Below are 25703 nucleotides of genomic sequence, written 5' to 3' on the forward strand. Positions count from 1 at the left end.
ACTAAGTTAACTGTGCCTTTAAGCAGCTTGGAAAATTCCAGAAAATGATGTCAATCCTTTAGGCAATTAGCCAATTAGCTTCTGATTGGAGGTGCACTTCTGGATGTATTTTAAGGCCTACCTTCAAACTCAGGAACTCTTTGCTTGACATCATGGTAAAATCAATAGAAATCAGCCAAGACCTCAGAAAAAAAATTGTGGACTTCTGCAAGTCTGGTTCATCCTTGGGAGCAATTTCCAAATGCCTGAAGGTGCCACGTTCATCTGTACAAACAATAGTATGCAAGTATAAACACCATGGGACCACGCAGCCATCACAGTGCTCAGGAAGGAGACGCGTTCTGTCTCCTAGAGATGAACATAGCTTGGTGTGCAAATCAATCCCAGAACAACAGCAAAGGACCTTGTGAAGATGCTGGAGGAAACAGGTAGACAAGTATCTATATCACAGTAAAACAAGTCCTATATCGACAAAACCTGAAAGGCTGCTCAGCAAGGAAGAAGCCACTGCTCCAAAACCACCATAAAAAAGCCAGACTACAGTTTGCAAGTGCACATGGGGACAAAGATCTTACTTTTTGGAGAAATGTCCTCTGGTCTGATGAAACAAAAATTGAACTGTTTGGCCATAATGACCATCATTATGTTTGGAGGAAAAAGGGTGAGGCTTGCAAGCCGAAGAACACCATCCCAACCGTGAAGCATGGGGGTGGCAGAATCATGTTGTTGGGGTGCTTTGCAGCAGGAGGGACTGGTGCACTTCACAAAATAGATGGCATCATGAGGAAGGAAAATTATGTGGATATATTGAAGCAACATCTCAAGACATCAGCTAGGAAATTAAAGCTGGTTCGCAAATGGGTCTTCCAAATGGACAATGACCCCAAGCATACCTCCAAAGCTGTGGCAAAATGGCTCAAGGACAACAAAGTCAAGGTATTGGAGTGGCCATCACAAAGCTCCGACCGCAATCCGTTAGAAAATTTGCGGGCAGAAATGAAAAGACATGTGCGAGCAAGGAGGCTTACAAACCTGACTCGGTTACACCAGTTCTGTCTGGAGGAATGGGCCAAAATTCCAGCAACTTATTGTGAGAAGCTTGTGGAAGGCTACCCACAACGTTTGACCCAAGTTAAACAATTTAAAGGCAATACTACCAAATACTAACAAAGTGTATGTGAACTTCTGACCCACTGAGAATGTAAAGAAAGAAATCAAAGCTGAAATGTGTCTTTCTATCTACTATTATTCTGACATTTCACATTCTTAAAATAAAGTAGTGATCCTAACTGACCCTAAAACAGGAAATGTTTTCTACAATTAAATGTCAGTAAGTTGAAATGTATTTGGCTGAGGTGTATGTAAACCTCTGACTTCAACTGTATATAACGATCTATGTCTCATAAAAACATTCTGTGATAAGCCAGTTGAATATATTTTAATAATCTTACCAGGTTGATGATAATGCCCTTAGGATTGGGAGGGGCAGCAAGAGCCACTGAGCACATACTAGATATAAATAAAAGAGCTCTCATTGTTACGCTTATTCCAGTTCAGATGTCAGGGGTCCACTTATTCACAGCATTGAACAAACTGTGGTTATACTGTATATCAGTTCCTTTGCATAACTTGACCAGCGATAACAAAAGTGACCTATACTAGTCACATTCTCATAAGGCCAGGTTTAATGACTACAATATACTAAACCACCAGAGTTCAAGACATGCCTAGAAGTCAGTTGTTTTACTAGTAACTCTAACACAGACTGTTATATTTTGCTGAGTAACAAGTGTATCTGATAACAGTATCTAAGAGAACAGGTTATTGTCACCTTATTCCTCTGCTTAAATTACCATTAATAATTAAAGAACTGACACCTTTGTTGGCAACTACTAAGTTTCTGATACTGTTTAGCCAGTGATGGTCACACCTGTCGTTGGACTTAAAAACATCACTGAACTTCCATGAAGAACACCAATCGACCACAATGACAAGTGACTGAAATATGACAGGAGCTGTCCGTGGTACTGGATTATAACCATTAGCGAAATTTGTCATAGAAGAGAACCATATTTCTTCTAGGAAATTGTTAAGTACAATTCTTCTAACTTAACTTTGACTGCTTACAATGAGATCTCACAGATGAAGGCCTGATATTGTCTAGTTTTAGAATTGTGTGTGTGTGTGTTTCATCCTAAATTTCCAGATTTATAACTTTGCTGGATTGATCCAGTAAATTGATCTAAAAATGGGGATTGACAAGGTGCTGCCAGCCTAAGAGGCTGCCAAAATCTACCACACCAATTATGTGAGAAACATGAGAGCCATAGGTGTCCTTTGGGCCATTTTCACTTTATGCTTCACCGTCATTAGTGTGGTAGTCTTCATCCAGCCCTACTGGATTGGTGACAATGTTAACACCCCACAGGCTGGATACTTGGGGCTCTTTCACTACTGTATTGGAAACACTATCACTTCCAAACTGGTCTGCAAAGGCAGTGTGTTTTACTTCGGCTCGATCCCCTCTGGGGCTTTCAGGGCTGCTATGTTTTTTGTAGGTACCTCATTGCTCCTTATCATGGCCACCATTGTCTGCCTGGACCTTTTTTTTCTGCAAAGATATATGCATGGATGCAGACATGTGGGCAAAGTGCTGTTGTTACACAATTATCTGTCATAATACATATACCATACAACTACAGCCAATCAAGCCAGGGATTTACCTCAGTGTTAGCTAGTGATATTTGCTAAAGGAAGCCTATCACTACTTTTATTGCTCATGCTAAGGGTTGGGGATTTGAATAAACTCCTAACCCTAAGTAGTCAAGTTTGGCATGTAACTTGTCCTGCACCATTTGTTGTACGGACATAAACGATACCTCAAAATGTGCAACTTGTTGAGGAGAAATGTAATTTTACTCTTCTGAGAGATGAGACTCACACAATTACATCTGGTGGACAAGAAAGGGGAGAAAAAAATCCCATAAATTTAGACTGAAAAAGAGCTCACACAAATCTAGGTACCAGAATATTATTAAGACTTGGGGGTGGGCACATATGTAAATAAAATCAAGATCAAATCAATATGATCTCTAAAACTTTAAATTATGCCTTGAATGCAAACAGAACATGTTTGAGTAACATTAAGAGTACTGTTGTAGCTGTTATTATATCTAAGGAGAAGAAACATGTACACTGCACCCTACCAAGAAAACAGAAAATGAGCTGTTAATATAGAACAACGAGTTCAACAATGAGTTCTCTGTCTGCTACAGAAAAAGACAATTTCTCATAAAGCAAATAGAACAGATGCACTGAATTATGTCTTGGTTAACATTAAACTAAATCTGACAGGATATACCTCAGATTCAAAAACACTGCAAAGTGTAATTCTACCATGTATTGCAGTTAGCATGTACAGGCAATTGTAATCTGCACTATTCATAAACTTTAGACTGTATTCAACAGGTACTGTAGATCACACGTTATCATCATCATCATCATCATCATCATCATCGTTATTATTGTCATAATTAAATGCTGGAGAGTGTCTTTCCTCTGCTTGCTGATGATCCAAAGTCAAACATCACCAGCTAACAGTTTATGGCTGATTTCTATGTTTATGTTTCTGTTTAAGGAGGATTTTAAAGGGGGAAAAAGTTTTGTTTCCAAAAAGAAAACAAAATCTAGTTTTAAAGAATAGATCAAAACAGATTTAACTTTTAGTGTGTCTTTTCAATTACAAATTCTTAATTCCTATACATGTTGAACATGTTACATTTGCCAGAATGTCTCCCTCACCCAGACATTTGAACTGTTCTCAACAATAATTGGTCAAAATCAGATAAATTCTTCATTGAACTTTCTTTCCTAAGAACTTAAAACACATTTTCAATTAATTTGGTATTTATGTGTACAGTTTGGATTTGTTAATAATGATCAGGGATGCAAAATCATGAGAGGAGAAAAAGGAGAGAAAGTCATAGCAGGTTTTCAATTTTTTTCAGTTGATTTTGTATTGTTGTTGTATTCAAAACTTTTTTTTTTTTCTTAAATGATGAAGGTCTAAGTACCGTTCACCCGGGGGAGGTTTTTTCAGCTTCAATACCGAACGGAACAAGATACAGGACGTCCTGGCTAATATAGTACAGTTTGCATTTGCAACCATGCAAACCAGGGGATTTCTATGCCGTACCAGCAATGATGCACAAATCGTTTCAGTATTTGCAGCTATTCCTGCTCTCACCAAATGTTGAGGGCCACGGATTGCTCTGAGCACTAAGGTTAACTCATTTTAACACATTTTAATATTAACTAATTTTAGCTAACCTAGCTAATGTAATTTCTGTGTGGCTCTTATTACTAAATTCTCAAGTCCTTGGATAATGAGAGCATCTTCACAGCTGGAAGGCATAAATTCCACTGAACTTTAATTTTGTTTCGCTTTTCTCTATTAAAGAGCGAATAATGTCGAAATTTCCAAGAAAATAATGCATGTTCTTCCATGGCCATCGCGATGAAGCAGTTTGCCTTGAGAGCAGAGTGCTGAGGGCGCTCCCGACCAGTGTTGGGTAAGTTACAGATTACTTCTCTAAAATTGTAATTGGATTACTTTACTGATTACTTCAAGGGAAAATTAATCAGATTACTAAATACTTTACTTTGAAGTCACTTTGTAAAACCAGTCAAGCCTGCAAAAAATACAAACGTGACACTAACAGCTCTTTTAGTAATTTAATATTGACTGAAAACAATAACACAATTACAGCAACATGACAAAGACAGCAACTTGGCTAAAGAGATCCAATGTATTTCTAAAAATGCAACAACTTTCTTATCTCAAATATACTGTAGTAATATCTTCAGGTGTGTGTGTCCGCTATCTACAACCTTCTTAACTGTGTGTGGCATGTGTGTACAGTATGCTTGTTTACCTGTGTTTGTGTTGGTGTGAAAGACAGACAAAGAATACTAATGAACTGAAAACCTTTCTGTAAACACACTTGCAAACAGATTTGATAGTAAAACCATTGTGTATTTAAATAATTGTTGTTTCTTTTCAGTGTGCATATACATGTTTGCTTGTGTTCAGCATCATGCATGTGTATGTGTGCATGTACAGTATGTTTGTTTGTGTGTGTACATGTGCAGCTTGTGTGTTTACACAACTTGACAGTGATTGGATTATTTCTACCTCCCTGCTTGTGCTCGGACGAACCGAGCATCCTTTATCACTTGCGCATCTGCAACGCTACAGCGTTGTGTTTGTGTTTTATTGTGTAGAATACATAAAGAACATAAAAGAGCCGTTTGCTTAGCGACATCTTCTTCAAGACGCTGTTCCGCTAATGTTTCCACCTTGTGGGAGATATATCCCTCTGTCGAAGCCGATCCCCTCTCCTCCCGCGGCAGCTGCAGAGGGATACACGAGGGATGCGCAGAGAAGGATTTGTCGCCGGCCAGGCCTTGCGTACCTCTCTCCTCCCGCCAGGAGTGGGAGCACGCTGACAAAGCGATCGCTGAGATTGATTGTGAGCACATGAAAACTTGAAACGCTTGACTTTCGTTTTCAATTTGAATAAACAACTACACTCCGCTGCGTCCATAGTAACACAGCTCACTCATCTGCCATCGCCTCTTCGATATATCATGGTTGTTTGTTAGAGCGCATGTTCATTAGCTGACACAGCAACACACATAAATGTACCAACATAGGAACATTTTAAAATACATTCTACTTAATTAATATTATTGTTTTAGCGATAAATGTGTAATCCAAGTAACGTAATTTTATTCATATATGTAACCGTAATCAGATTAATTTTAACAAACAGCTGTATCACTTTATGAAAATTCACTATTTCTTTTGTAAGAAATTAAATTTGTAATCCTGACTGTAATCCCAATTTATTGAAAATGTAATTTTAATCTGATTACGATGTTTTTTTTAATGTAACTAATGGATTACACTTACCCAATTTTGTATCCTGATTACCTGACGTCGTTACAAGTAATCCGTTACTCCCCAAGCCTGCATGCAATAAACTAAAATAAATATTCTCCAAAATCACGACACCAAAACTGGGTTTATGATTTCATTTCAACATCATCACACAGGAAATTGGCGTGTTGCTTCCGAATGTTCATATACTCTGTAATCGACCACATTCTGACGAATTTCTGACAAGCCCCATTCCCAATTACAAAAATTTTCATCAATTCAAATGTGATTACCCTATTGATATTGATAGTGTGTTTTGTGAACAACCTCCAAGACATGGGTTCTGGCCTCATGGAAATCAGGAAGTAAATGTGTTCACATGATGGTTATTACATAAATGATACATTATTATAACTAAAACATAACTCACTTTAGGCAAAACTTTGTGGACATTTCAATTGAAAACTGGAGCTCACATGTGCCCATTCGATCAACAACACATCCAGCTTCAGCCACTGGGGGCAGTGCTTCGAATTTCGATAAACACAGACCAGTCACAGTGGCACAACTTTCAACTTACTGTCGCCGAATGCACAGTGTATTTACTTACCTTCATGTATTACCTTAAAAATAATGTCATGTCTGCTGTTTAATGGGCAGTCAAAGTAAAGCTTTTTAAATTTTTAAAATGAACCTTTGCACTTGTTGTTCTAGCTGCGTTGGTGGTGATGGGTGGAATGTGCCAGAGGTAAAGCAAATATGTGCGACAGGACTGACAAATACGCACTGGGGAACTGCACTGTGCGCTGAGCTTACATATTAGCCATTATCAGCATCTTGGACGCAGGGCTACTTTCCCTACTCGCCTTCACTCTGGGCAACTGACAAGACAAACTGCTTGCAGAGGTTGAGGAGGGAAACAACGGGTGAGGTAAGAGACCAGGCAGCCACAGTGAGGTTTTAAGGAACTGATTTTGATATTAAATCATAATTAGTCATGAATAATGAACAAGTCATGAAGTCACACGTGCAATGACTTGGAAAGATTGTAAAACTCTTCACAAGAATCACAGCTGGATGTCTGTAAATGAATAATCCTAAAGTTGTGTTTGCATCTTAATAAACCTTATTTTTGGACTTAATTTAGGATGCAATAGCCTATACGAATATATGACAAAATTCCCAATTCTAATGAGAATGTTTCCATGTGTTTACAGATGAAACCTGTACAAACATGCACATAGAAGTGGACATTCCATTCTAGAGGACTCATTCACAGTTTGATCAAACCTGATATTGACTCATTTGTCTTCTTGCACTCTTTGTTACTCTGTTAATTTTCTTTGCACTAAATTATATCCAGTATTTTCCACAAATACTAGTTTATCTTACTGTCCCAAAGCACTGTGTGCATTAAAGTGAAAGTTAACCAGTTGTTACCAGTTTATTCACCTCCATTTGTTGGTTTTGTTTTTTATTTGAGAACAGTAAGACAAATGGTTTCACCCATCTTTCAAATGCTTTATTAAAACACTCCTATCAAGCTAAATAATCTTAGCTTAAATACAATAGTAGGATTTCTTTTAAAAACTGTACATGGCTGTAATATACAGATCAAGGCAAACTCTTTGGTACACATATATACAGACACACACACGCATGCATATGCGCACATACACACACACACACACACACACACACAAAAACACGCACGTACACATTCAGACAATTAATGATTCTCTTTTTTTTTTTTTATCTAATTTTGGTGGTCCTTAACAATTACTCACTTTGCATGGAAGCATCTTGTACACAATTACGTACTAACCCATGAGAGAGAAAATCTAATTTGAGACAGACAATATCAAAACCTACTTAACTAATACACACACACTTGCACACACAAAAGACACTTGTAAAGTTGAGAGAAACAAGGGTGTGGTGAATCTTGACACAGAACAGAAATAATCTGAATTTATATATTCTACAGTCATAAATTAAACCAAACAAATCCCTTTCCATAAACCCCCATTCCTTTCCAACTCAGGAAACAACACGTAACAAAAGGATTTCCTATGCATCATACTGCAGTCCAAGCAGTCAGCACTCAGGTGGAGTGGACTTTCTCTTTTTATATACACACCCATCTTTGTTTTACAACATCAGGCTGTTTTACAACATCTGAAAATACCCAGGTATATAAACAAGACAATGAGCGACATTTCCAGGATCTACGTTTCACGGTTTGCCAAAATAAAAGGGACAGTATAGAGATCACAGTTGATGTGACCCATTAGAAAACTTCAACACTTTTAGAGTCCAAGAAAACAACAAAAACAAAAAAGACAAATGTACTATTCCTCTGTTGAACCAAGCATAAGAAACCACTCAGATTTACAGAAGAAAAATAACTACTCTGATATGCTCTAAAAACTGGAAAGTGATCTGTTGCAGTCTCTTAAGTTTAGGGAGAGATGGCCTGAAGTAGGTGCAGTGATGACAAAAAGCCACTAGAGGGCAAGCCAAGGGTGTCGCAGACAATCGGCAGCCGTGGCTCTTTTCTCTGGCAAGAGCTCCAGCATAGGAAGTAGGAAATCAGTGAAGGTCTCAGTCTCCTCCCGAGGCCACTCGTATTTATCCATCAGTACGTCCAGCAAACCCCACGGCTTCAGCTTAGTAATATGCTTTAGGTCACCTACAGAAAGCACATTAATAAGTAAACATATAGGTACATTTATGTAGTGTACACTAGAGGTCAACCGATACATCGGTTTTACAGATTAATCGGTGCCGATAGTTGCTTTTTGGAACTCAGTTATCTGCAAAAATCAATGCTGATAGTTGCAGATAATTTTGTTTCCCTTTGGAGGATTCTACAGTTAGAGCAGCTTGGTTTTACAGTATAACTGCAGCCTCTAGAAGAACTATCACAGACAATCTGAACTATCATCATTGACAATATTCATCCATCTTTTTATCCTCACTTCAATGCATATTTTGTTGATTAGATAATCAAGTGTTCTAAATTGCAGCAACGACATGGAAAGAAAAATGCGACTGCTATATGTGGAAACGTGCCCCGTTAGCATGACAATGTTAACTTTATAGTGCTTCTATTGTAATACGTTGTAGATTATTCTAAGAAGGCATGTTTTATTTCGCTTTTGTTTAAGTTGGAAACACAGACAATTCAAAATAAGAGTTCCCGGTGTATTTTGGGCTTGTTAATAGTTAAAAGCCCGGTGTTATGCAACAAATCTTTATTTTGCCTGGTTATTATTGGGACTTTGGTTGAACAAACTGCGTCTGGGATTTTATTCATTTGGCCACATGTCTGTGCCCATCACAGTAGGAAAGACTAAGAATTTTTTTGACATTAAATAAATTGATTTTTAAAAACAATCAGCTGATTAATCAGCTATCGTCCTTTTCCTGTACCTTAGTTTTTGTTATCGCCAAACTCCACTTTGGTCGACCTCTAGTGTGCACGACACATTGTGTTTCATATTTTTACATTTTGCAACAAGAGTGTTAACAACATTAACAAGTACTTGCTGCCTCACAGAAGTCACTTAAAGTCAACATGAACATGATGTGGAGACTGAAGATCAAGTTCACCCTTGAGATCTTCTACGTATCCCTATAATAACACTTCTTTTTGAAGTGTACTGATATTTGCTATTATTTCTGAAACCCATTACATTAGGTTTAACTTGCATGAACTATTATTGGCCTTGCATTACCCACAACAGTAGCCTAAAACGATGCCAAAGTAGATATTTGGCTTTTGGTTAATTATCAGAGAATATTATTTTTTTTCTTTCATAATCTTTCACCAAAACGTGATAACTTGAACGACTAAGGACTTTTTGTCTGATTTCATACAGGCAGCGTGGGCTATAGGTTAATGGCTAATGTGGGTAATTATGATTTCATGTTGACTTTAAAACATCCCTAAATATGAATATACACAGATAGATTTATACATAAAGCTTTAGTTTTAGAAGTTTATAAATACATTTATGCTCATGTTAGTTGCACACAGCTTATGTAATTTAAGCTTTTAAAATGAAAACATCTTTAGCTGTCACAGCTGTCTGGTACTACAGTTCTTTGATATTGTGCACCATTTAATGGCAAATAAGATATTTATAAAGGCTGCATTACCTTTCTTGGTGAAAAACTCCTTGGAATATTTTCCAGTCAGTACAAGTTTGCGTGGGACTGCCCCCAGCAGTTCAATGATCAAAGCAATGTGGTCTATTATCACACACAACCACACAAAGACGGGGTTGTTGAGCAGGGAGGGGTGTTGTGAGATGGAGGGGAGGACAGGGTGAACAAAAAAAGACAAATTGATCAGTGTTACTACAGTAATTTACCCATCCTGAGAGAAGAGGGAAAAGGGAAAGAGCAGCTGCTATATCCTGACAGCAGAGATAACAGTCACAGACTGAAACACTTTAGAGATCAGAGACTCATCAGATTAAAGTTTCAGAGAACAGTTGGACTGCCGTGAAGGTAAAGTCTGTTTTCGAACCTCGGCAGCCTCTGGCAGTGCTTCTAGCACATTCAACAGAGTCATGCAACACTACCGTGGCTTTGAAGCAGTAAAAACTTCATTCATCTGTTGCGCTGAGGGCCAATCAACAGAAACAGAAGAGGGCAGTTTGCTTGTGCGTCGACACTTTAATAATGATCAAAGCCGGTGTTGGCTATATTAAAAATGCTTCAGACTTCATTTAAATAGAAAAGTTATTTCCAAATACACCAGTCAGTGTGACAAGGATGTGCTGTCAATGGAGCTGCTGGAATCTTAACGCTTCCCCTTAAGTTCCTCCCTCAGGGCGGGGCGTTGCTTGATTGATAGGCATACCATTCCTGGTAAAATATTCCTGTGAGAATTTCCCACTCAGAACACAGTGATGGGGGATATGCCCCAAATCAATAATCAGAGCAAGGTGGTCTGAGAGAGTGAGGTCAGACAGAGAGAAAACAACAGGACCATGGAATGAAGTAAATCAGCAACAACATGGACAGGGTCCTAAAAGAGACTGAAAGGCACAAACTCAAATAAAGCAAATAAAGTGGGTCAGGATGACTAAAATTTATCAGTGGCCCCATTTGCACCTAGTGTTGACATCCTTTTCAGACAATCCGTTTGATTGGGGTCCGAAGAGCTTTGAGATTTGTCCACTTTTACCACATTCAAAGTTATTTCACTTTTAGTTTAAATGCTCATGGGTTTGAACAACAGCAAAAGACAGCCTACTCATCTGTCAATAAACCACTGTGATATCACAAGAGTTTTAACTTTGCCATTTACATGCAGATACATGCACAAAACTTCTGAACTTCTTCAGTATGCCTGATTTCAACATGCAGTGACATGTGAAGCACACACATCTGTAGTAGTTAACTCAGGTACTCCACTAGAATATATAAGAATTCTGCACGAAATGGCATTGTGCATAGGTGTACATTTAGGTAGGGATGTTAGGGACATGTCCTGACCAACATCTGGGCAAATTTACCACTTAGAAAATACTTCATAATATGTTTTTATATTAATTTTATTGACTATTAAAAATTCTCAGTATCATTATTTATTGTCCAACGTCTTGTGAAGCAGTGCATAAACAGCATTGTCACATGGTACCTGTTACTTTTCTCAGCGCAGTTCAGGATTCATCAATCACAGATATTTGTGATTACTGCATAAGAGCTTTTTTTAATCATTTTCTGGAGATAACATTCACAGGTGTGATTTCGAAAAGGGCTGAATAGTTGATCAGCTTGTGATGCACAAATGGCTTGCATGCGCAGCGCAAGTCTTGTCACACTTTAATAGTGTTTATCCTCCCATTCAGCTCATGAAATCACGCTGCGTGATCATGAGGAAGGATTACATCAAGATGTTGATTGGAATGCAGGTTTGAAAAACTTCATAGAAATAAAATAGCCAGCTACTCTCTCACTGTTGCTTGCTTGCTAGTGATTACATGATTACAATTACATAAGTAATATTTAAGATTCCACACAATTTCATGATCAGTAATCAAATAAGCAAACTTGTGACATTAACTGTTAACTCATTTTGTACAAAAGGACAGGTTTCCTTTCTTTAAAGCACTTTCACAAGATGCTCTGTGAAAATTCACATGATTATATTATAATCATCGGGTTTTGCACAAAATTTTCACTCAAACTGTTATGCTGATATCATTTGTAATGAAAAATAAATGATTAAAATCAGAAAAATGGAATCAAACTTGGAAACAAAAAAATGGCACTCCATGTCAAAAAGGTTGCCGACCCCTGCTTTAAACGAATAGATTTTTAAAAAGCATGCTTTTGTCATTTACAAATGTTACCAATACGAATGAAGAGAGATTGTGCCAGGTAAGGGGGTGGATTATATGTGCAGGAATTTAAGAAGCTAGTGTAACTGCACAGATAACAGACTGCCATCCCAAATAAAGAATTTAGTGGTGGCCAGTGGGGCTGCACAATATATTGAATTTTCACGGTATACAAATTAACTTGTGGCATTGTTTTAATGCATTCATCCTGAAAGTGTATTAAAATACAGTGAGCAGAAAATATTAGGCATGTGTCTGATATGTGTGTTTCTATGACGACAAAGGTGTGTGAGAGAGTTGAGCAAGCAGCTTGTCAAAATGAGCCAGTCAGCGCAAGGATGTTTGCATTTTTAACTAATATTTCACATTGTGTGCAGAAAATATATAGCATACTAGCCAATACATGTTTTATATTTCACACTGGAGATCATCAGGCTAAATAGGAAAAGCATGTTTTGTCAATAAAATACAGGAAATAAAATTAGACCTTCATGATCAAATAGTGCTAGTAACAAAAACAGGCTAATATTTAATAAGGCGGGGCAGAAGAATAGAAAATTAGACTTTAAAAATAAGACAAATATTGTGCCTATAGACACTTTAATTTCTCGCATTCTTAATATCAACATTATGAATAATGTCCTCCTTGCAATATGTCCCTACCAACTTTCAAACTAAACCTATGCCTTGCATTTGTGTATGATTGCTAAAAATGATATGCTGATTTTTGTCACGCAAACTTTTTCTTTTTTACACTTTATCATCACGCAACAACGCTGTCCTCAGCAGTGAAGATATGCAAGATATCTGCAGTGACAGCTAAATAACTGATCACAGCAATAGCTGCAGAGGAGACATGACACTGGGTGTTTCCCCTGTGTGAATGAGCACAACAAGAATGGAATAAGCAAGCCAAAAGGATGGAAAGACATAAAATGATGGAGTGGTTAGTCACACCGTGAGAACAAGAGAGCTCATTGTGGGTACAATTCATGTACAAAAGCCTAAAGTCACCAAGGTTATCCACACTAATCTGAAAATTCAATAACTACCTTCCTCTTTGAAACTATTTAAAAGGGAAGAGGATCAAAGTGTGACATAATTCTGTTCACACCATGTTTAGGAACATTACATCAGCTGATGCCAGTGCAATGTGATATACCACAAGAACGCAGTGTGTTCTCATCAAGAGTGTTTAAAGTATAATGCATCATTACTGGCTTCTGGCTGCCTCTCCAGTTCGACTTCTTCCCCAACTAGATGCATTTCTGTTAAAAACCTTGCAAAGGCATAGAACCTTGTTAAAGTGAAATCATCTCAGTGTACAATGTCCTACCAAAACTTTAATATTTAGCTTTTGTAGCCTTTTATCTTGTCAAGTCCCATGAAGATCAGCACACTATTGGATCGTATTTCATCCGTGTATTTAAAAAGTTGCATTCTAATGACAGTGCGAGCACCTTCAAATCCTGATCAAGACTAACATAACAGCCAGGGTGTGTAAACAGTTTTTAAGTTCTAGTGCAACCACAATTAGAACAGAAATGACAGAATGTCCAAGAAAAGGCTAACTAAACATGACTGATGGGTAATTGTCTTAGGGAGACAATTTTTCCTGTGAACACTCAATTTCTCAGGAAGAGGAAAAATGTTGTTTCCATCTTAGTTGATGGTGTTACTCTTTGCATGTCAATGAAACGATGGACTAAGAATAGAGGACCAAGAGGAACAAAGAAACTACAAGGATGAATAAAAGATTCAGAAAAAGAGAGAGAGAGAGAGAGGTGGAGGAGGAAGTGACAGTTAAGAGGAAGTGTAAAGAAGAGACAGGGCAGCCAATCTCTCTGTAAGTTAAAAAGATGCGCTGACTGTTAGCAGGGAAACAACCACAGGACTATAACCCTTGAAACACTGCAATATCCAAACATTTCAGTTTAGAAAAAAAGAAACACAAAATACAGAGGTAATTTTAATTCCATTGCCTAGTGTCTGGAGTGAGATATTAAAATGACTTGGTACATTGCCACATTAAAAATGTGCTTAGGAACAGCACAAATAAAAACCATCCAGTCTGATCCAGATTAACTGGCCACTGTACAACTTTCTTTAACATATGTAAGATCAGAAACCTCATTGGGATGATGAGATTTCAGTCCGAAAACTGTGAATAGGAAGCAGAAAGAGAGAGGGGGAATAAAGTGTTACCTTCATCTCTGGAGTAATCTTCACCAGAGTGGGGCTCAAACAAGTAATCACCGGTGGCCAACTCAAACGCCTCGAGAGAGAAACAGAGCAATTAAATCCAAGTTAAAACCTGAATTATTACAGCATCACTCAAATCAGCTCATCTGTGCTTATCAGGGTGTATGTAAAAGCAATATTGTTTAAGACTGAACAAACTGGCGAAAGACCATGCGCGTGCTGGGTTGTTTCTCACCATACAAGCCGTGCTCCATATATCAGCCGGTGTGCTGTACCCTGAGCCCAGCAGCACCTCCAGAGAGCGGTACTGACGGGTCTGAATGTCTTCAGTAAAGTGCTTGTGCTGAAGGACAGAAAATCATATCAATACCCAGCTCAGCTCAGAAGCAAAACATTTAGATTACAAAAATGACACTCAAAAATACTTAAGCATCCAAGATGTTCCAGCAAGTTTGTGTGTGTAAAACAAACATTTTAGCTGCTTGCTTCAACATGCAAACAAATGCTTATCAGTCAATCTAGACACTTAGTAGTGACATTCAATAGACACTGCTGTGCTTTTTAGTGCTTAATTTTGCCCTTCATTTTAAAAATTCATACATTAAAATCTTAAGACTCACCACCCAGCAGGCATTGCCCAGGTCTGCAATCTTGACCTTGATCTTGTCTGAGTTGAGCGGATCTAGTGGATTGACCAATAGGCTGCCAGCTGCTAACTTGCCTGTGAGAGAGGAAGAATGAGATGCCTTATAGAAGATGAAGATGTATTGCATTTGGATGTTGGCTTTGAGCTGCCTTATTTAGCATGTTGCTTAATAATAATAATAATATCATCATCCAGTAGTCTCTGCAATGATTATACATTTCACCAATCCATCTACATTAATAAATATAGTAAAAAAGGGTATTTCACAAGTAAGCTACAAAGATTGCAATGCCAATTGTAGGTTAAGCTTGGATAAAAAAAATAAATAAAAAAAATAAAAAATAAAAAACTCAAAAAGGAAACAAGCCACCTGTGTTGCTCACTGACCGTTCTTTAGCTTCTCCTTGTTCTGTTCCCTGGCTCCAGATCTACACTTTTGCTGATCTTCCTCCCCAGGGTGCAGCTCTCCCACCTCCAACTGCTCTTGGTCTACGGTTCCATTACTGTAGGCAGCCTGGTCCATTTCTGGGGACTCTGCCCCATTACAGTACTCATACATGCTGTGAGCCGCATCCTGTGCACAAGCATTTGCATTATGGTGGTCCTTCTGCAGTTTGGCATGTTGCTGGTCTCCATTATCATTCTCCTCAGGCTGTGTTTGACTGGTGTGCAGGCAGCCGTTACAGTTAAGTTCCAGTGAAGCATCTGAGGTTAGCCTCTCTCTCGTCTCCACTATTATAAAGAGAAGCAGGGAATACATTTTTTTTTTTTTAAATGTAACACTTGCATCACCAATCAAGCAACAATGATTTATCAGTGAATTATCAGATTTTTATTATTACAATCACTAATTAAACCATTTTCTACAATTACAATGACTCTAAGTATACTATAAGTTATACAAACAGAAACTAACTTATTGTGTCCTCAGTGGCAATGTCCTGCAGTGATGCCTGTCTGAGCGGGGCGCAAGAGGGGGATTTGGGAGATTCTGGGTCATATTCCTCATCCTCTTTGCACTCAGGCCCGATCTCCATCTCCTCCAAGTCCATAATACATTTCTCCAGGAGCTCCGCTTGTCGCTTCTGCTTCTTCTTTAGCTTCTTTTTCTTATTTTTTGACATTTTGGGCACCTGAGGAAGAGCATGGTGAAAACCAAAAATGTCTTAACCTGAATATTTCAGGTTATTTATAACTTGGAATATGTTTGTTAAAAGAACAAAGCGATTTTATTGTAAATACACTTTCATTGGAAAGCACTGTTTACATGGTGCAAACTCCACCCACAAGAATTGCTTTGCTGGTAAAGTAAAAACAGAAGTTCTTTCATCTATAAAAATAGTCCCACATAAAAAGGATGATTTAGAAAACTTACAGTAAAAAGAAAAACATTTTTTTACTAAAGAATGGACCTTATTCACAGTAGCACCATCTTTAGTTTTTGACAGAAATGAGGCTGTGAGGAATAGCGAGTCTCTTCAATGGGTTGTACTGTTGTTTAAGATGTTTTGGTTGTTTAAAATGTTTCGGAAATCAATGTTTCCGAAACATTGAAGAAAAAAATAAAAAAATAAAACTATTTCCAAGAAATTTTAGTAGACAAAGAAAACATGAGAGATTAGTGATGAGTGATTAGAGAAAACATGAGTGATTATAACAACTTTATACATTGCATGCCATTGAAAAGACTGTGGGCTCTATTTTCATGTGCAGGGCAACACGTAACAACCATACAATGGTATATCCAATTTTCGTGAGAGCGTTAATTCTAAGCAAAATTTTCGTGCCAGCGCAATAGGCAAGTGGCCGTGGGTGGGAGTGTTTGCGCTATCTGTGGGTATATGCACGCAAACTGTGGGTGTTTTGTATGTTAATGAGGTGGCACAAAGAGCAATTTGCAAATTACATGTGAAATAGGACATTGTGCTAAGATGTTTCAGACCACATCGTTTTTCAGCGCAAAGACCAAAATCAGTTCCTACATTTGCAGCTTGGAGATTCCACCAGCAGGTGGTAATAAAGTTCATTTCCAAACTCTGAGAATATAGTGGAACATTAAATAATGTCCCTGACAATCACTGTTGTAGCCGTTTTATGAAACAAAACTATGAGATTTGTGTTAAATCCTCTAGAGGTCATGGTTTATTTTTCAAGTATTATTAGTTTATATTTACAATTGTACTTTTGATCTAATTTCTATTAATATTTTATTCAACTCTTATCGTAGAGTGATTATGTCAATTAAAAGTGCACTCATTTGCATTTTCATGCAGCTTTTAAATAATTCTTATATTAATTTGAATGTTAATTTATATTAATTTACATTGTCATATAAGCTACACATAACGGCCTGAAGTATATTAAAGGTGCACTCAGTAACTTTTTGATTGTCATTTTGGACTTACAGTGACACCTAGAGGTGTGGATGCAGCATCATTCAAAATCAATATTTTTCAGTTACCGATGCCATTGGTAAAACTCACTATTCACAATCAACCATGATTAATTTAATCCAAGAGTGAAAGTGTCCAATAACAAGACGGTTACTGAGATTAGGCAAGTAGTATTCAGCTGCTCATGTGATTCTAAAATGGCAGCCCCCATGAGGGTGCCCTAGCCCCATGTAAAATAAAATGTTTCAGTTTTCATAAGGATGCTGATAAGACTAGAGTCCTCATCTCATGTGAGTGCTCATGATTTTATACATACTAGGGCTGCAACAACTAATCAATAAAAATCAATAATTATCGATAATGGAAATCATCAACAACAAATGTAATTATCATTTAGTTGGATATTTGTGGTAAGCATGGAGTAGCCCCGTCATTGACGTCACTTTACAGCCCAGTGAAAAATGTGTTGCATGAAGAAACTCATTTGAAAAACAACAGAGAGAAGTTGAAGCAGAAAAAAAACACGACCCAAGCTGTCCAGCGCACGAGGGGACTTTACAAACTTTAAAAACAACTTCTGGTAAGTTGACAGAGGATGTATGCTGTTTGATGCGCGAGAGTTGTTTCTCTCCAGCGCATCAATTTTACTGCGAATTTCTATGTTTTATAATGTATACATGTTATGAATTCAAAATCAGGCATGTATTTCAGCATATTTCGCAAAACAGTTTGTTTTTACCACAAGCAAGTCTCTGTTAAACTTTAAAGATTAAGCGATGGCGCACACACACGTCAATCAAATCGATCGCAATGGAGGAAGGGAATGCAATCATTTGGATTAAACTGTGCAACATCACACCACGACTTCAGTTTCAATGTAATCAAATGTGCAGATTTTCGTGTTTTGGTTTCTCCTCCTCCTGTAATACAGTGAGCACCGGGATGAGATTTTTAAGTGCGAGAGTAAATCTCCACAGGGTTTAGATGACTGTACTATAAATGTGTAACGGTGAATAATGCTTAATATAGTGCATAATAATTCCAAGGGTCCTGATATTTGATTGTCCTCCTGATAATGCCAAATGCAATGTCTGATTTCACTGGTAAATTAATGATTCAGGCTTTGTTCAAAGTTTTGTGAGAGTAAAGAATCGTGAATTCAGCACCGTAAATCAAACTAAATATTAAAACCAAATTTTAATAATATACAGAAAATAACATTTCTGGATTTTTTTTAAAACCGATTAATCAATGACATAATCAAAGATTAACTGATTATCAAAGTAATTCCCCCTCTTGCTTGCAAATCTCCACAGCTTACCTGGAAAGCCGATACAATAACTGTTCATACTAACCATGATTTGTGTCACTTGATCAGTATGATTAATAAAACCCACATTCTCTATCATTTAACAGAGCCTATACCCATATCCTGACAAGAACCATTTTCCATGCGAATAAAAGGAGTCATATAAATATGCCTGACCTTCAACAAGAAAGCAGTTAATGCACAAAAGAGCCAGTCAAAAAAGTCCTGACAAATGTCCGTATTTCTATTCTTCTAATTCACTGCATATAGCCTATTTACACTACCACATTCTTATGTTTTTGTTTATGTCGCTGGTGCTTGACATGGAATGGACTTCATAATAAGATGCAGATGGTGCAGTAACCGGAGAAGAACCTCAGAATTCAATTTCATTTGACCAAGCCCATTAGCGCTTTGCCCGCGCAATTTCGCCAAACCTACTCGCACCTAGACTTAGCGCATGCTTGCAAGAAAATACTAAAACTTCATGACCATGGCCATTGACTCTGCATGTATGAATTATCACATAACACTAGTCTATCCCTCACAGCCTCTTTTCATTCACGTCAAAAAATAAAATACACCACTACTACAAATAACGTTTATTCCTTTAAAAAATACAACTCTCATTTTTTTTCTGTGTTTAATCAAGAGCACAAATAACCCTAAATATTCCTTTAATTGGAAATGGCAGCTCAAAGTTCAACATTTTATAACTTTTCTGGAAAATTTATGACATTATCTTTTATTACAGAGGCCTACAGTTGTCTTGTTTTCTTGGGGAAATATTAATATTAATTATTAAAATTAAGTACATTATTTTTCTATATTAATAAAAAGATTTTTGTGGAAGTCAAGGGAAACGTACCTGTTTTGGTGCTGGGGCAGTGCTCACTGAAAAAGAAAAGATCAACATGAGACATTAGAACACAATGACAGCTCACAAAGCAAACAAACTGTCATTTTAAGAATAATGCTGCAGGGTGGGAGAAAGTGATCCAACAAGTTGTGCTAAGAAAGGAATGTGAACTAACTAAAAATTAGCTGTCAGGGAAAAGGTGATGTGTAATCATTTGAAATTTCATAAGTGTGAGTCTGACATGAGATGATGTTCCAGGTTGTGTGTGTGTGTGCATGCACGTGTTTAAGCAAGCAGAGCTGCTGTACCTGCTGACCCAGAAGGGGGCGGCGCTCCTGCTTTCTGCCACTCAGTGGCCTCTGCAGCCAGCCGCCTGACATACTGCTCATCAACGCTCATGAGAATGTTCTCTGGCTTTATGTCTGTGTGAATGATTTGACACTTGGTGTGCAGGTAATCCAGGCCTTGAAGAACCTGAGACATAAGTCCACAAATAAACACTCATTCCATCAATCATAAAAATATCTCAGCAGCTTCCTATACACATTTGGTCGATTCAACTCCCCTGTGATAAAGCTTAATTTTGACTTAAAATCCAAGATGAAATGTTACAGTATCTAGCTCTGAATTACAACAAAAGTCCCTTTAAGGCAAGTAAATCAGTGGCCATCTTGGTAATGCCCCAAGGCAGCACATTTGATTAGACAAATATTTCTGCTCTTTTTATGGTTATATAAAAAATAGCAGTGACACAAATGGTCTGTATTCTGTTTCATTGGCAAAGCAGTCTGAATTTTTAAAACATACAATGTTAAGCAAGACTTCGGACCAATACTAATTAATCTGTATTGATCCACTGAATCCAGGACAGCAGCTAATTAGAGAGACCGTAATTACATGACCACTGATCTATTTGTGCAGTACCTGACGAATGATGCTTTTGACACAGGGCAGAGGTAAACCTTGGTAGTTGGACTTGATAATCCATTTAAGCAAGTGGTGCCCCAGCACTTCGAATACCATACAAACATCTGAAGTCAAGTTAAGGTCAAATTGCTTTATAAAATGGAACCTGTTGTTGGCAGCAATAAATGGAGCAGTCCAAACCAAAAAAATCAGTGGCCTTGTTCCCTTGTGTATCAAATGTTTTGTGTCCTGATCCCAGATCAGCTACTCTCAGTATAATCACTGTGACGTAAAATGCCCCAACTGATCCAAAATTAACCCCCACAAGTCCTCTCGTAAAAGAATTTTGGGGTATCTTAAAATAGCACAAGACACCTGCTTTCAGCCTTCTTAACCCATTTTCTCTCTTGCAATCACCCACACACATACACACACACACTCTTCACAGTGAAGGATACGAGTTCCATTGATCCCTGAGATCTTGAAGTCATCCAACAGCTGCACAACCATCTCTCTGTTTGGATCATCAGGGTCTGTATTTCTCACCTGAAAACAAAAAATATTGGAATTACCATTAAGATTTCACATTCACATTTGAGTAGTGAATCAAAGTAATGAATCAATATGTGCTGGCCTAGAATGAAAGCTTAAATATTTGATTTTATGATAACATGGGAGGAAGTTATATGTGACCTCAGTTTCTGTACTTTATCTTAACACTCACAGATCTGAGTAGCTTTATTTCATCCACAGCTGTTTCTGTGTAATGCTCTGCACTCTTCACCACCTTCATCGCTACAAACCGCTTTCCTCTGCAGAGAAAAAAACAACAAAGAGGGACAGAGAGCAAAATAATTAAATGTGATAAAATAGAAAGCATGTATACAAGGACGCATATCCAAAACATTTGTCTGTTATTTAACATGATGAAACACTTACTGGATGTCCCAGGCCAGCCACACAGTGGAGAAATGCCCCCATCCTAGCTTACGGATCACATGGTATTTACCATTGAATAGGTCCCCTATTTTCACATGGTGATAGCCTCCTAAACCAATATAAGAATAATTCTTCAGCTGGTATTTAAAAAGCACAACTCTTGTCCTTTGGCTTTGTATCATCACATTTATAATCTCAGGGAAAAAAGCATGCTATTAGACCAGACTATTGTCATTTTCAAACAAATCATCATCAAATAAACAGGATCACATTCCTTTTTTACAATACTAATTTCTGATACCCTTTGTGTAATGTGCACTTCTAGGAACACATTGTAGTTTCTCCTACAGAACTAAACTAGTGCAAAAAAGCTGCAAAACAAGGACACGCCTCTTTTTTAAAAGTGCAACACATTCTGAGGCTCAGTTTACGCCATTTCAGCTAGTGCTGGTGACATCTATAACATCCGAGCAGTTTAAAGAGCCATGTCTCCCACCTTTGCAATAGTCATTGGGATCTTCTTGCTCCTCATCATCAGAGCCTAGGATTTCCTCATCGGGCTCTTGTATCTGGGTCTCTGTAGGAGGCTGCTGTTGAGACGCCCCACGTGGAGGATGTGCTGGCCTGAGGGATGATGGTACATTTCATTTAGGTCAACAAGCACATTTAAAAGGGCATGCTTGGGTTCCAGCTACTCTATATAGGCCGATTCTTCCTACATCATCTGAGGAGCCTCTTTGATGTGGTACATAAAACTGATTAAAAGCCATATCAAAACCAGCACTTTACACTGCTTACATACTACACATGCAATTCGCAAGACTCAATTCTTTTTTTTCTCCACTTTTCTCCCCAATTTGGAATGCCCAATTCCCAATGCGCTTTAAGTCCTCGTGGTGTCGTAGTGACTCGACGAATGACGAAACGTAGCGCATGTGGAGGCCCATGCTATTCTCCGTGGCATCCAAGCACAATTCCCCACGTGCCCCACCCAGAGCGAGAACCACATTATGGCAACCACAAGGAGGTTACCCCATGTGACTACCCCCTCTAGCAGCCAGGCCAATTTGGCTGCTTAGGAGACCTGGCTGGGGTCACTCAGCATGCCCTGGATTCGAACTCGGGACTCCAGGTATGGTAGTCAGCGTCAATACTCGCTGAGCTACCCAGGCCCCCCACAAGATGCAATTCTAAGCATTTCCTATTTTTAAACCCCATAAAATGCTTTTAAAATCAGTCAAAAAGGCTATTTTTGAGTATCAATACCAAAGACACCAAGTCACACAGTCAGTTTTTTGTTTTCTACTGCACAAACACTTTTACAACTATACAACGATAAACAACTATTTTATTGATACATGCTTATTATTTATAAATGCATGGTACCATGGTAACAAGTTTGCAACATGATTGCATCTGTCCATGCTTGGTTTAACCAGTCTATCATCAAAGACTAAAGTGAAAAGGAGTGGAACTTGATAGCCCATGCATGCCAAAGAGATGACATAATTCTGCCAAAATGTTAACAGATATTATGGGCTGAACACTGGCCACTTTTCAACAACTTAAGACAGAATAATCGGAGCAAACCCTTGACAACTCATTCCGTAACATGTGAGTACCTGTTATATCAAATCAGATAGTTTGCATGGCATGGTCTACAATGACACTGAGGTTTAGGAAACTCCTATACCACTTCCAAGAAATAATTACATTGAAAAATAGCAATAACTCACATACATAATTGAGAATTTTATGGCTAATACTTTAAACAATATAGTTTTGCTATGCACTATCCAATAATGTGCGCACACATCCAGTCCTTTTCGAGTGTAGTCTCAAGATGAGAGTACAAATGTTAAATCATACCCAAACTGAAAAAAACAGTGGGGGAAGAAAATAATTAAGTAGAAACTCACTTCTTGGTCGATTTCTTGGCTTTGGCCCTTTTCTTCCTAGCCTGCAGTGCCAGAACTGGAGTGACATAACATGTTCATAGTTGGAGTACAATAAAACAAAAAAATCATATAATTAAACACCGTGTGCTTTATGACATCCAAATATAATCTTACATTACGAGAGGAGACACACAGACCGGTGATGATGGTCTTATGTAATGTACACAAACAATTCACGGCTGGGTGTTTACAGACATTGTTAAAAGGAACTGATCCTTAATGTCTGTAGACAGGGACATTTAATTACATTTATGCTTTTATCATATTTAATAACGACAAGGACATAAGGATGCAAGTATGAGGATGAAAGAAAGACATTCCTGAAGTTTCCACGACAGAAAAGAGAAAAACAGAAGCTTTCAACTCATCCTGCTAATAGATGCACGCGCATACACGCACGCTTAACGTACGTCTAAAACAAAAAGTTAAATGGCTTAAGTAATAGTGATTTAAAACGAGAAAAAAACAACATCTTTCTGAGGAGTCAGGAAAATAAAATCAGCTCACTTGAGCTGCAGTCTTAGCGGCTAAGTGCTAACGCTAAAGACATCAGCCCATGCGTCCTAAAGACAAGGCAAAATGCGCCTTTGTCTGCTCTGCATCCTGACTCAAATGAGCAATGCAGTATTAAACTAGTCGTCTTGCCTCATGCGTATACGGCACGGTTACAAAAAGCTACATATAATTCATAGAAAGTCGAGGAAGTGATTACCTTTTCTCTCCATGTTGGCCCCTAGTTGGCGGCTTGGGTGGACCTGCGCATGCGCGCAACTCCGGGCACGCGCGTCTCGACTGTTGCGCGTTCACGGGTCATGTCGTTTATGTTTTATATGCGTTTGTACTTGCGCAACAATACGTATTAAGACAGTATGTTTATATTTGTATTGAAACAGATAGACGTGCACATTTTCATCTTGCAAAAGGATAATCTTCACTATAACACACCAAAACAAGGCACATGTCAATCCATGGGACCCTTACAAAAATGTTGCAACAAACTAAGGCAGTTTGGCCAAATCTTTTGTTACCAAGATAACTGTTTGTTTAGCTTTTTGAAACTAAACTTTGAAGCTTTACTGTCCTTGACTAATAATCTATTTTTGTCCACTAGACTTAATTTTCTTAAATTAAACCAGACCCTCAGTTGTGCACAAAAAGCCAAAAGGGCAATAATGATCATTCAGGTGCTTCATCATAAAACAATCAAAACAAAGTCACAGAAGTTTCTGAAAAATATCTGCCTTTATTTTCAGTAAACAATAGTATGTTTGATTCCAGGTTTTCTATGTCTGATGCAGGTGCTAAAGAGGACAGATGTAGCTTTTCAGGTTCATAAATATCACTTCGACAGTATATAAATATCTTACTCTACTTTCATATTTGAACATTCAATTAATAACATTTTGAAAACACCTACTTAAGTCAAAATCATACTTTCAGATCACATACAACACAGTAGCAACCTCAGGTGAACTCTCTCTCTCTCTCTCTCTCTCTCTCTCTCTCTCTCTCTCACACACACACACACACACAAGCTGGGATAATGACTAGAAATAAAACAGCAACAGATAAGGAAAAAACCTTATGTGACGAACTTATATTTACAAATATCCTGAACATACCAATGCAACATTTTAACCAGCTTTACCCAACCAGACTCCAATCAAATCCCATCTTATCAAATTGATAAATGAGTGGCATAATGTATGTTGGTAAATACAGTTGTGCTCAAAATTTTGCATACTCTGCCAGAAATTGTGAAATTTTAGCATTTATTTTGAAAATGACTGATCATGCAAAAAAAAAAAAAAAACTTTTATTTAAGGATAGTGATCATATGAAGCCATTTATTATCACATAGTTCTTTGGCTCCTTTTTAAATCATAATGATAACAGAAATCACCCAAATGGCCCTGATCAAAAGTTTACATACCCTTGAATGTTTGGCCTTGTTACAGACACACAAGGTGACACACACAGGTTTAAATGGCAATTAAAGGTTAACTTCCCTCACCTGTGTCTTTAAATTGTAATTTGTGTCTGTGTATAAATAATCAATGAGTTTGTTAGCTCTCACATGGATGCACTGAGCATTCTAGATACTGAGCCATGGGAAGCAGAAAAGAACTGTCAAAAGACCTGCATAACAAGGTAATGGAAATTTATAAAGATGGAAAAGGATATAAAAAGA

The 25703-nt window shown here is 37.8% G+C and overlaps 1 protein-coding gene and 1 pseudogene across 1 annotated transcript; one reads left to right on the plus strand and one right to left on the minus strand.

The window, feature by feature from the left end:
• Window positions 1-2248: 2248 nt before the first annotated feature.
• On the plus strand, window positions 2249-6871 carry LOC127424060 (LHFPL tetraspan subfamily member 3 protein-like; annotated as a pseudogene).
• Window positions 6872-7441: 570 nt separating this feature from the next.
• Window positions 7442-24308, minus strand: LOC127423808 (SRSF protein kinase 1-like). The gene is made up of 16 exons (XM_051668425.1): window positions 24225-24308; window positions 23474-23528; window positions 22051-22178; window positions 21555-21663; window positions 21340-21427; window positions 21074-21161; window positions 20634-20740; window positions 20018-20183; window positions 19719-19744; window positions 16065-16281; window positions 15536-15880; window positions 15123-15223; window positions 14738-14845; window positions 14506-14575; window positions 10106-10198; window positions 7442-8633 (listed from the first exon to the last, which is right to left on the minus strand). The coding sequence occupies exons 1-16, from the start codon at window positions 24235-24237 to the stop codon at window positions 8449-8451; spliced, it is 1899 nt and encodes a 632-aa protein (XP_051524385.1). The 5' UTR covers window positions 24238-24308; the 3' UTR covers window positions 7442-8448.
• Window positions 24309-25703: the final 1395 nt, after the last annotated feature.

The sequence above is a fragment of the Myxocyprinus asiaticus genome, chromosome 33 (assembly GCF_019703515.2).
Source record: "Myxocyprinus asiaticus isolate MX2 ecotype Aquarium Trade chromosome 33, UBuf_Myxa_2, whole genome shotgun sequence".
NCBI classification, from domain to species: Eukaryota; Metazoa; Chordata; class Actinopteri; order Cypriniformes; family Catostomidae; genus Myxocyprinus; species Myxocyprinus asiaticus.

What these genes read in the sequence shown, in the direction of transcription:
- LOC127423808 (XM_051668425.1), bottom strand. An exon ending in TCCCAATGACTATTGCAAAG is followed by an intron (nt 21,664 to 22,050) that starts GTGGGAGACATG and finishes ATATTGGTTTAG; the next exon opens with GAGGCTATCACCATGTGAAA. An exon ending in GGAGTTTTTCACCAAGAAAG is followed by an intron (nt 8,634 to 10,105) that starts GTAATGCAGCCT and finishes TGCTTTCTGTAG; the next exon opens with GTGACCTAAAGCATATTACT.